Source organism: Melospiza georgiana, chromosome 3 (assembly GCF_028018845.1).
Source record: "Melospiza georgiana isolate bMelGeo1 chromosome 3, bMelGeo1.pri, whole genome shotgun sequence".
Classification (NCBI taxonomy): Eukaryota; Metazoa; Chordata; class Aves; order Passeriformes; family Passerellidae; genus Melospiza; species Melospiza georgiana.
The window spans coordinates 68,803,928-68,816,868 of record NC_080432.1 but is presented as its reverse complement, the minus strand read 5'-3'; the positions used below and the strand labels follow the sequence as shown (position 1 = coordinate 68,816,868).

Sequence of the window (12,941 nt, the reverse complement as noted above, 5' to 3'; positions counted from 1 at the left end):
AAGCACAGGATGTCACAGTGCCAAGGGCAGGAATCATCATAATGAACTGCTAACCACCCCTTTTTTATGAAAAGAAAGCATTTCTTTATTATGACTAACACAAGGTTAGAACCGCCTGTTTTCAGCACAATTGTTCAGTTTCAAATAACCTACCTCAATACCTACTAAGAGGTTAGTCTGACTACATACAGCCTTAGGCACAGCCTACTAACAAACAGGAGCAATAATTTGCCGAATAGGGTAAATTTAACTATGGCATTTTTCCATACAGTGATATCACTGTTGCAGCCAGTTGGATTTAATATTGAATCTGACAATTACAAAAATAATTTGCTGAATTTCAAGCACAAAATCTGTTGCTCTAATGCTGCACATACCTAAGGGAACAGAGCTTCAGTATAACAGAGTAGCAGAATGATCTTGCTAATTCTACGAATTAGGAAATGCATTTTTAATTTGTGGCCTTGGCTAACATGGCAACAGAATCACTGTGAGACAATAGAAATGGAAACTGCAGTGCTATTTTATATTCACAATAGGGCCTTTCCCTGGGGTCCAACAATGAGAAGATTACTGTCACATTTCTCCTAACTATAAATAAAAATTGCATAGTGGGGCTATGCATAGTTACCTCATGAGATGCTTCTGCATCTTCCTCCTTAGCCAAACTTTACAACAATCTAATCTGAGTGTTCTTATACAGAGCTACAGTACACACATATTATATATACTACTAATAAAAGCAATAGCCTTTCAATTTAATACTTCTCCATTTATGAAATAAAAAAATGCCTGGTGTCTTACAATCCCATGGCTTTGTTTCCTTTTTAAAAACACATATATATGGAACATTTTGCATATTTGTACAATTATTTGCTTCATCTTAATGCCCTCTTTGTTACTCCTACAGACACATAATGGCACTCAAGCAAGCAGGCTTCATAAATCCATGCAAGGAATTCTGTGAAAGAAGAAGACACAGAAATAACTTGGCACAGACCCTGCAGCAGGAGATCAATAATTTCAGTTCAAAGAAAGGGCTGTGTTCTGGGGTTTTTTTGAACATGACTTCAGTCAAGGGGTCAGAAAGTAGGCAATACACCCCTCTCCCCCTCTACTGAAACTGCTTTACTATGACAGAGAAATACTCTGTATCTTTCATCAACATCTGTGATTCACTGTGGTTGAGATACAACCATGTATCTTGATTGTGGCAAATATGTGTATATATTTACATGGAGGAGCTGTGATATATAAATGGGAATCTTTTGCTAGGAGACAACCAGGAACAGAAACAACCTCTATTTCTCTCAATTCTACTGCATTCCAAAGCAAAGCAATTAGGAATTAGAGCCATTTCCTGATTAACTTCTTTAAATATTGGGCAAGATCTCAACGTGCATAACGTAGAGGATATCTCAAGAAAAGGAAAGTATAAGCCAAATACATTCCTGACAAATTTTAATGGCACCAGGTTCTTACTTGGCTTTTAGGAAAAGCTTCACATTTCCTCCATCAAATGCTACTCTGGCTCGAACCAGTGAGCAACTTGGAAGCGCAGCCCAGAGCCGCTGTGCCAGCTCCTTGGCTTCCCCCCAGGGGCGAGCCCTGGGTTTAACACCCTAAGTCCAGGCAGCGTTTGCTAAGCCTGCTACAGCAGGGGCCAAAGGGAGGGACGTGTTCTGCCAGCACGGCTCGCTGTGATCACGGTAACACAAAGAGTTTGGAAAGTCGGGCTTTCACAGAAACGCCTTCCGCAAGTTCTGATTTACGATGCGCTGGATAGTCCCGCTTGGCGGAAGTTTCCCGCCCGCGGTGACCGCACGTGTACATGGAAAAGAGACATGTCCTTACTTTCTCCTTGCGCCAGCTCTCCACCACCTCGGCGTCCGTGCTGCGGCTGTCGGCGGGGGCCAGCCCCTGCGCCCAGGCGGCCAGCTGCCCTGCGAGCCGCCGCACAGCCTCCTCCAGCCGCCCGGCCTGCGCCGCGAACTCCCGCTCCGACAGGGCCATCTGGCTGAGCACGTCCCGCAGGCCGGCCTGGCTGCGCCGGGCGCTCTCCTCCCACTGCCGCCAGTCCGCCTGCAGCGCCTGCATCTCGGCCGCCAGCAGCTGGCACCCGCCCGCCGTCGTGCCGCGCCGGGCCGCCGGAGCCAGCGCCTCCACACGGCTCAGCCGGCCCGCGCCGCTCTGCCGGGACTCCACCAGCTCCTGCGGGGCGACATTGCCATGGTAACCCGCGGGCCGCCACACCGCCACCGCCGCGGGGCCTGCCCGGGGGCGCCGCCCGGCCCGGCTCGGCCCGGCCCCAGCGCCCCGCACCGCTCCGAGCCGCGGCCCCTGACGGCAGCGGTCTGGGAACCGGGGGAGTAAAACCCAGCCAACAGCGGCCCTTGCGGGGATTCAACATCAGTTCTGAAACTGTCTTCAGCTTTGGAGAGGAAGACAGGAAGAGAGATATGAAAAATACTATTAGATGTATTTTTAGATACAAAAAATACTATTTAGGTTGAGATGTGGAACATGAAGGCTTTGTTGTGATCTCTTGCGTAAGAAATGCTGGTGTGTAGCTGCACGCAGCAGTCTCAGAAACAGAACTGCAGTTTTCAGCCTGCTTGTGATCTGTGATGTACCAGAATTGGTTGAACATGTTTTTGGGTTTTTTTTCCTGAGTGTATGGTTTTGGTTTTGTTTTCAGAGCTAAATTCTTTCTATGGCATCCTTATTTAATCTCACACATCTCAATCTTGGGACCTTTCAGCTTAAGAAACTGGAGAATGTATGAAAACCACCCCAAACACTACAGTAATGTTATATCTTCTCTTGTTCATCTTATGAACTAGATGCCGCTAACCCCTCCCTTTCCCGTTTTACAGATCAGGAGTTTGAGCACAAAGAAGACTGAAAATTACCCCAGAATGTACAAAAATCTGTCATTAGATCTTGGGGATCCTGAATCTTCATCTAGCATTTAAGTTCACTGTCCCACTCTCTCATGCTTAGGAGCAGAGTAAAATGTTGCTAGCGTGATTATCTGAATGTAAACACCAGGCATGGGCAAAACATGTAGCCTGCTTTAGTGTTGTATTCAGAAATATGCACATTTCTTAAGCACTCAGATGGCTAAGAATAGGTTCCAGGCTAAGGAGAGTATACACAGGGAGGCAACTCACATATTTCTAACATGTGCCCCCCTCAAACGAGGGGGACAGGACAGTCCTTGTGCTGCTTTACACATCTCCATTTCATGCAAAGCACGAAAGGTTGTCTCTGATTTAGACAATTCTGCTCATGGAGAAAGCGTATTTAGGGATGAGGAAAGAGAAGTATTCATTAATCAGCTAAGCCACATTCTTCTGTGATGCCACTGGGCTTCCGCTCTTGCAAATTGTTTCCATGTGTGCTGTGGTTAACTTAGGTCTGATTATACTTTTACTCCATCTGTTAATATAAGAAGGGAGTCGAAAACAAAGCACAGCTTGGAAAGCTTGCTTTCAGCTCACTGAAATGTAATCACCATTTCAAAGGAAAAAAGCAAGATCCCACAACTGTTTGACTGGGCTTTTTTTAAAGCATAGGGTCTGAATTGCAGAAGAAATCATGAACGCTCACTTACATTGATTTTGGCCAGCTTTTTCTGTATAGTTGGTGTATCTCCAGATGCATCTGACCAGCGGTGAAGCTCTTCCTTTGCAGAATGAAGCCAGTCTGTGAATTCATGCACAGCATCCAGATAAAGCAAATGATCCTTCACGATATCTTCCACTTTCCTCATTTTCTCCTGTCAATCAGATGAAAAAAAAAAAAACAACCAAAAAACAAAGAAAGACCATTACATTAAAGTACTTACATCCTATGCTGGCTTTGAGCATGCAGTGCTGGTTTGAATCCATAGCATGCATTTGAATACTGAACAGGTTATATAGCTTGTGGCATCAGAACAGAGACTGAGAAACACTGGGAAAGGTTTGGTTTGAGTTGGTCTGGAGAAGGATTTTCTACTGGAGCAGAAGCCTTCTTAAAATGGACGCAAAAATATACTTTTAAAGAGTCTAATGTATGGTTTAGTAGATATCAATGCTGCAGCTGTGTCACTCTGGCATGCTTTTCCCAGTACACCACAGAGGGTCTTGTACATCACCCATGAGCCCTCCCAGGGTGCAGCATCGCTGCCAGAAACATAGCTCTTACTTAGAAGCACCAAGTCTCCAGAAATGCTAAGCAGAGTCATGGAGACATCCCACAAACAAAAACTTTGGCTGTCTAAAAGCGCAAAATGATCTTTTGGTGCCGAGTCCTACTTCGACCATCCCATCAGCCACCTACCTGCAGTCCTGGAGGATGCTTCCCCTGACACAACTGCCTGAAGCAGCTGCTTCCTGACTCCATGTTAGCTTCTTAATGTAAGCTTAGAGTGGGGTCAGTTTATCTTACTGTGACACAGTGAAAGAGTACAGTGGTTGGGGTTTGCCTTTGGTCTGACTGATTAAACTATATTATTCTGAGATAACACTAGTGAATGTTTATCAAAACTAACCAAAAGTGAAATGAGCTAATCAAATAGATTTTTATCCCTGTGTAGATACTGTAATCTAGATTGAAGTTTCTTGCAGCCAGTTTCAAACTAAACCACCTCTGAATTAAAGTCAGTTATTTTAAAGTTTGAGTAACTCAACATTCAACAAATGCTATTAAAAAATAAGTTAGATTAATAAGACCTGCTGTTCCCTCTGAAAATAACCATCAGAAATAATCCCTCAGAATGTGTCACTGTCAACTAGAGAATGGATAGTTACTAGCTAAACAAAGAAGACCTAAAGCAAATCCTCAAAGTTTTTATAGCTCAATGCATTTTATGCAGCAACAGGGTAAGAAAATGCCCACGTGCACCTGACTCTAACCAAAACAGCCTCCTAGGGAACCAAAAAACTCCTAGGAAAGGAAACAATGCATCCCTGTGTACATTGCTCACACCAAAATGTAGCACCACTACAAGGAGAGCGTGGAGGCAAGGTATTTCACTCTCATGATCTGGTTGGCAGAAGGTCTCATGAGCTCACATATCTTTCCTCAGAATACCTGCATAGCATGTGCAGTGCTTAGTGGCTTGAAACACCACAAAATATGGGCATAAATATTTCTGACAATAGGATTTATCTTTATGACAGTATGTTTCCTGCTCAGGGAGGCATTTAATTCTTCCCTTTCTAGGTAAAGAAAAAAAAATGCTTGGAATGAATGAAAAGAATTAGATGACAATAAATGTGTCAGAATATCAGAAATAATGTTGTATTCTACTGTTGAAACTAGGAACAAAATATATGGCCTTCACTTTTCCAAAATTATAACCGCAGCAATTTCAACTCTCATTACCATTTTTGCATTCCACTAAATTTTAGTAAACTATATTCAATGTTTTTATTAGACTCAACTATACCAGAGGTAAGATTATTCACAGTCAATCCTTTAGTTACTAAAAAATACAAAAATCAAAGTTTTATATATACAAATGTCTAAACATTTTACATAATTGAAATGGAGATACTTATCTTACCTTGGCTACAGTTGTGATATCATTAAACTGTGTTTTCAGTTCTTCTTGAGCTGCATCTCCAAAGGAAGCATCCCCTGTTTTTTCAGATAGTTCCACAGCTTTCTCAATGAGTTGCTGTAAATCACCTGAGTGATCCTCTATCTCGGAAACAATAGCCTGGAAATGGTCCAGCTGAGCAAACTTCTCCTTCAGACCAATCTGTGGTTCTAAAGGCTGTTCCACTTTGTGATCCAAATTCTCTAGCCACTGCTCCAGCTGGTTTTTCCTTTCCAGATAGTCATTCCACTGGCTAATGACAGAATCTAGGCAACTTATATTAAAAGAAACAAAGTACAGATGAGAAATTTTAAAGTTTGGGAAAAAAAAAAAAAAAGGCTGCTTATACCTTAATTGTTACACTGTCTGTAGCCATATACAATAGGTTTAGAAGATACCTTTTTTCTCCATCTTGCTTTTGTTTCCTACATCAACTTGCATCCAAGTTATTTAAGAATTCCTGTGGCTTTTGGGCCCTTTTGTACAACCAACATTGCTGCTTCCACATTACAGGTTACATGAGCAATCTATCTGCCTCAGACTAATGAAAAGCACATTTCAGTGTCTGTTCAGCAAGGTAAAATATGGAACATTACTGGAGGTTTTTATGATCAGAGTAATAAAGTATGCAGCAGCCTATGAAATTACTGTCAATTAAGAGATATTCTGGCAAGTTTTGAAAGAACAAACCCATTATCTATAGACTCATTTACAATTTAGAAGACATAGGCCCTTCTGTTACATATTGCTTTACCTAGTAGATCACCATACCTCTCTGGGATTCATGTTGAGGAATGTAATTCTCATTTCCTGGGACTTACAGATAGACAAGGGTGTATAAGATTTTCCCTCAAAATGCCATGGTCTAACCTAATGTAAAAAATATTTTATGATAAAAATTGCGTGAAATTTGAGTGGCATTGTTAAGACAGCCCACTATAATTTTCTACATACTATTACAATTGCAATTTTGGTGCAGCTAAGAAAGTGGCACCACTTTCAGGTCTTTTATTTTAAGAAAAAATGTAGACAAACTGGTGATAGTCTTCAATCTCTGGAACAGCAGAACAGGTGTGACAGAGGCCCAGAAAGTATTACCACAGAGAAATTGAGAAACATAAGTCTGTCTAGAACAGAGATGATGGAGGCCTTCAGATGTATAAAGTTATCTCACACAGCCAATAAGAAAAACTTTCCATTTGCACACAGGTCAAGATGAGATGAAATCAGCTTAATATGCAAGAAAGATTATTTGAAGTTGATATTACGATTTTTTTTTAATCAAAGAAACATAATGAAAAACAGAATTGATAAACCTTTCCTGGGTTGCGTATGAAAAGGTTGATAAATATCTGTCACATGTTCTTGCTCTTGCCAAAGTACAGGCTCAAAAACTCAGAAAGTTCTTTCTAGATTTTTCTCTGTATGAATTGGTGTGACTTTCATTAATTTTTAAATCAATTTGATGTACCATCTCATGTGAAATTTGATTCATCTGATAGGGTCAACTCATCTTTTTTTTTTTTTTATAGAAAGGAGTATTTCTTCCAGGCAATTTTGGTTCTCTGTGATAATGCAAATTTCCTCTCACATACCAGTAGTCAATGAATGTACTTCCACATGCTGTAAGGCATCATCCTCTGTAAGCAATGATGGCAGGGTCTGATCTGTGTTTTCCAGGGATTCTTACCTCTGCCAGTTCACTGAGGTTGTGATGATGTCATTCCATACATCCTTCAGTGTCTGAAGCTCAGTTTGTATCACTTTCTGTCCTTCCTCATTGCTGCTTTTCAGTGCTTGCTCTCCTTTGCCAATGGCCATGTTCAGCTTAACCTCACCGTCACCTTTGAGTAAGAGGATCTCCTGTGAGGCAAAACAGGTCAAAATATCAAATGTAACATGATGAGAAATGAGAGCTGTTATTCTTTCAACAATGAACACCATCTTCTCTAAGCTCATCCATCCTTAACAGTCATATCCAGTAGGAATTCCTAGGCACCTTTTCTTCTAAGATCCTGTACCTTGTCATGTGCAAGTGATCCACTAGTTTTTCCCACATTTGTACAGATTTTTTCACTGTATTGGTCAACCTAAAATACTGCTCACATTGTAGCAGATACTGAGTAGATGAAGCACTGCACAGTAATAGCTAGAAGAAACCTCAGGAAAGCCCATGGCAGATCTCTTAATGATATCTCTCTCTCTCTAATCTCTCCTATTCTCTGACCTTCTAACCTTTTCCTCAAGACCTCCTGTGATAGACACACCACAGCCATGACAGAGAGACTCTGTCAATTATTCCAATTCCTCTCCTCTACTAGAAAGCTTTCTGGACCTACCTGCATATACATTTTCATAGTTCATTATTTCTTCTGAAATGTAATACCTGACATCTGTTTCCATTAAACTTCATCCTGTTCTTCTACTTCCCATCCCCATTTTTCAAGATAACCTTGAATTCTAAGCCTCTTCTTCATAACCATTGAAAGAATAAATTATAAAAATACACCTTTTCCGCTGAAGTGGCCCACACCCAATATTAATCTTGATGTGTAGTATCTATTTTATCTATCCTTCTTTACCTGAATTTGTGTCAAGCGTCTTTCCAGGGTGGCTTTGCTTCCAAGAGTGCTCTGTGATGATGCCAGTTTATCTTGAACCTCTTTCACCCATGACCACATACTCTGCAATGCCTCTTCAAAAGTGAGATGCTCTTGGAGTGCAAGCTGGCATGTCCTCAGCTTATCTTTGACACTTTTGACCATGTTTTGATAACTGGTGAGATGCTGAGAAGCCAGACGTACTTCTCTTCCTGCACCATGGCCTTCTTCATTTAAAGTCTGCGCCATTTGGGAGAGCTGATCAAAAGAGTCCCTGAAAGAAAATATCGAGGCTGAAAGTTTCAGAAAACATGAAGTATTTTAGCCATTGCCAGAGGTTATGAAGGCTGCTGACATAACACCTATTCCACCAGGGATAAGAGTTCAGAGTTAACTGAAAAAATTACTTAGGAGAGGCTGAAAGAATATAAGCAACATGTACCGATTAATATCTTTTCTTGTGTGCCGTGCCATTTCTTGCAGAATTTTGATGGTCAGAATGATCACAAACATTTAAATTAAAAGATAGCTTAGTTTTCTTTTCAGCAGTCAAACTTTCCATTTCTATATGAACCCAAACCCTTTTGTACCTGCCAAAGCTTCCAAAAAGTTTGTAATCTTGGACAGGTAGGAAAGCATGATGGAAAGGTCATTTGTCCAGGAGTAGACAATGACTCAGATTCAGTACGAGAGTCAGTACAAGGAATTAAAACTTGGTTTATACAGCTTCAGTTAATCTCAATCTTCTTGATCACCCTTCCTGATACCTGATGACTAGAGGGAATTTACATCAAACCAAAATGTCGTGCAGCAGTCTCAAGGCCATATGGAGTGAATGGATGTTTCCTTTAAAAAGGCTGTGAGACTTGGAAAACTGATTACTGTATTTGTTCTACCTTCACCAACCCAATAATGAAAAGAGAATTTGAAAAAACCTCTGTCTACTCAAAATGGCAATTACTTCATCATTTACTGGATAAGTCTGAATTTTAGAGAGATTTCACAGCTAATGTGAATGCTTTTTGAGCTCTTTTATAGGGCAAGCTGTATAGGGAAGTGCAGGGAAGGGGATTCTGCTAAGCTGGTTGGATCTGAATGTTACAGGACAGAAAGAAAATTTTAAAATAGACATAGTGATAAATGTAATTTTCACTATTGCTTTTGAAAGTAGTATTTTTATCTTTTATTTTTAAAAATTACACTCTTCAGTTTCCATTTATTAATGGAGTATGATAAACTTTTATTAATTTATCAAGAGCAAATATTGGATTTTGTTGAAATTCATTAGAATTCGACATATCTGGATTCAGCCTCTTTTCACAGAGTATTTTCCAACACATTCCTCTATAGTGTATTCCTCTAAAGCGTATTTAAAAATACACTTTACCCCAACAGTTTAATTTCACTTCTGCCCTAGGAAAGGAAAAATTGAGAGTATTAGAAAATGTATTTTCAATGTACCTTGAGTTCAGCAACTCTTCCAGGAACTTTTCCACTTTTTGCACCTCCTTTTTCTTCTCAGAAACAAGCTGTTTGTTCTCCCCTAATGCTTCTGTGCTTATTCTTTCTTCCATGTCATGCATCCACAGAGCAAGCTTCTTGTACTGATCTTCAAAGCTACAGCGCAGATAAATACTCTTTTAAAAAATACTTCTCAAGTGGAGTAAAGTTGGAAGAAATTAGTATCCACAAGACTGGGTATCAATTTCAGGCTTCGAGAATAAGAGTTGTACACAAAACATAATTCCACGGTGACTACTAGTCTAAAAATATTCAGCAACTCTCTAAAAATGTTCAGCAAAATCATGGGAACTCCAGGCAGACCAGAAGCCTCCAAAATTTAAAGTGACAGGACTTTTATTTATTACTAGATTCAATAAAAGCAGACTAAAAGAAAGCTTTTTTCAAATTCTCATAATGATTTAGTCTTAGAGCAAACAGTAGGCAACAGTGGGTTTCTTGACAAAATTTATGTGTAGAACATCTGAAGTGTGTCTTCAATTTTACCTTACAGAAGAGAACTGGAATCTTGACTGCACAGAACTCAGCAAAACAAGTTCTGGCCCTAAGTTTGAAACCTTTTTTCTTACATGCAGGCACACCCTCTCTCCTGCTGTTTTACCCATTACTGCCACACTAACTTTGCTTTCAATTAGCAACAGTTTTGAATCTGTTTAGATCTGAAAATATTTTAAATCTCAAAATTCAAGTCCTAAGCAGTAATTGAAGGGTGTTTTCTTCTTGGCTCCTTCAGAAATATGTCCATTTGGAATGGAACAGAACAGACACATGTAAAATGCATACTATCTACAAACCCCAGGGCAGAAATGAACTTCATCACACACTTTCTGTCCAGAAAATGTCATTTAAATTACTGGAATCCCAACTGCTGATTTGGAGTTTCATAAGAAACACAGAACTTGTGCATATATGATCCTGGCCTTTCATCATTTAACTTAATTTATGCCCTTGGAACAAGACCTGTTGATTTTGTTTTTTATTTTTTTAATCAGAAACTCCAATTTCTCTTAAATACTTCCAAAGAAAAAAGCAATCAGGACTAGAGCAACTGGAAATAATTTGGTTTTTTGCCCTGCACTTTGGAAGCCAGACCATTTCATGCAGTCTATTTGTGACTACTGGTGTTACTCACTTTCCCAGGTGTGAGGCACAAGCTTCCAGGGCCTTCTTGTCATTCAGGCACTGGTTGAGAAATTCCTGGAAGTTCTGGTTAGACTTTGCTATTTGCTCCTGAATATGGCTCACAACTGGTTTGGGTAAACAACCATATAAACTTTCTCCTTCCTTGCAGGCAGCATCTAATTTTTTCTGTCCTTCACTAATAGAATCCAGCACACCCTGTGCAATGAAAGAATATAGTTTAAACACATAAGATTTGATAATTAAAGATAAGCAATATTTCTATGAAAAGAGGTCAGATTTCTCCAAGAAGATGACGGCCATGTTTAGCTATGGAAAAGTTTCTAAGCAGATCAAATAAAATTTTATTACGTGGTACTGCAATTCACAGCACTCAGTTTTTTCATTTGATCCCAAGGTGGTCGTGGCTTTCTCTGAAGTTTAATAATCTCTTGAAGATGTTACACACTTCAGGAATTAGGGCTGCTTACAATAGGTATCTGCTACTTATGTTCTGTCTCATCAAAAGTATACACACACAATCTTTGACATATCAGTATTAATCTGAAATGTTGAATAAGTAAAAGTGTTATAAAAATAGGAAAAGGAAAGGAAGAGAAAGAAAGAAAAAAGGAAAAACTATAAATAATCAGAAACAAGAACATTTAGTTTATAGTAACACATAAACTTCCCAGAAATTAAATTCTCATCTCTCAGAACAGGGACCACAGTTTTCACTGTATTCCCTCTACAGTACATACTGCTGCCTCACACACTTTTTAAAAACAATGACTGTGCTAGCATCTAAAAATTATTTTAGAGATATTATTGGTTCCTATATTAAATTTCTAATTACTGGTTGTTTTATTATAATTTTTTCACTATACCTGCAAGTCATGTAGCTTTGCCTCTATGGCTTTGCTGTCCCCAGACCTGTCAGATGATTCTTTTACTGCAGCCTTCACACCAGAAAACCATTCCTGGAATTCTTGCATAGAGTCTTATATAATAAAAAAGTATAGAGAAGAGAATAGTTTTTAAGATACAGCATTATCCAGAATATTATATAGCTATTTTAAACAACTCTTTTATCCTTCAGAAACAGTGTATAAAAGCCAACAGAACAAGTCTAATTGTCTTCAACAATTGGAAGGATTAATTTCATAAGGAACTAGATGTTTCCATAGTAAACATCCACATTTTTACAGTCTTACTAGGCAGCCCTTGACAGTCCAATTCAGTTTATGACTCATCCCAGTTTCATGCTAGATAAAATCGAAATCAGTATCTTAATAAATAAGATTAAAAGTTGTTTACTTTTCTCCACTGACTATCCAGGGAGCCCAGGAAAGACTCGAGATCAGTGCTTTTACATTATAAATACCTCCGTTTTTTTATATACTTCTCCTTACTGCAAATAAACAAAGTGTATCTATGTGATTGTGGTGAATCCTAATAGTGAGGAAAGGTGCATTTTCATGCATGTTACATGGTTAAGAGTTGAATTCTGTTTATGCAAAATGCTTTGTTTCATAGCAGTTATCCAATGAACATTTGGTAACAGGACTTTTTGAGAGGCTCCATACAAAAATAAAGTTGTAATTGCAAGTGAAGTCAGTGGAAACTCTGGCAGACTCCAGAATGACTCACGGCTGCGGGATAGCAGCTCACTCATATGAACCAGCCTGAGGACTCACAGAGGAAATGTTTTTCCAAGGACTCCTGCATCCTGGCCTGTGTTCTGGAACACAGCAGATTCACAGCTTCATACTTCTTTATTAACAAAGAGACAGTGCCACCAAGAGCTTCCAGCTCTACCGAATGGTATTTGCGACAGAGGCTGTTGAGGGTCTCCCGGGTTGAGTCAATGCTGCTTTGCTGAAGCTGAAGGTCCTTTTGCGTTTCCTGAAAACGAAGTTTCAACATAATTACGATATTTAGAAAGAAACAAAAGAACTGGCTTTTTCTTAAGCATTCCTACTCCTGCCATATGTTCTTTCCTCCTGTGGTCTATAAGTCATCCCAAACACAATGAAGGGAAGAGGCACTGGATCGTGTTTCCTGAATTTTCCAAGTGAGATGAATCCTTGAAACTAAGGAGCCATTGTAGA

The 12,941-nt window shown here is 39.6% G+C and overlaps 1 protein-coding gene across 18 annotated transcripts in view; it reads right to left on the bottom strand.

Moving 5' to 3' along the window:
• SYNE1 (spectrin repeat containing nuclear envelope protein 1) overlaps positions 1-12,941 on the bottom strand; it is a 290,137-nt gene that overhangs the window by 146,730 nt on the left and 130,466 nt on the right. For all 18 annotated transcript variants that reach the window (XM_058021621.1, XM_058021620.1, XM_058021626.1 and 15 more), the window contains 9 exons: positions 12,528-12,735; positions 11,718-11,830; positions 10,844-11,049; positions 9,652-9,807; positions 8,173-8,464; positions 7,281-7,453; positions 5,555-5,864; positions 3,617-3,781; positions 1,855-2,211 (listed from right to left, as the gene is read on the bottom strand). In XM_058021621.1, the coding sequence (XP_057877604.1) occupies positions 1,855-2,211; positions 3,617-3,781; positions 5,555-5,864; positions 7,281-7,453; positions 8,173-8,464; positions 9,652-9,807; positions 10,844-11,049; positions 11,718-11,830; positions 12,528-12,735 (1,980 nt within the window). The remainder of the gene's footprint in view (positions 1-1,854; positions 2,212-3,616; positions 3,782-5,554; positions 5,865-7,280; positions 7,454-8,172; positions 8,465-9,651; positions 9,808-10,843; positions 11,050-11,717; positions 11,831-12,527; positions 12,736-12,941) is intronic.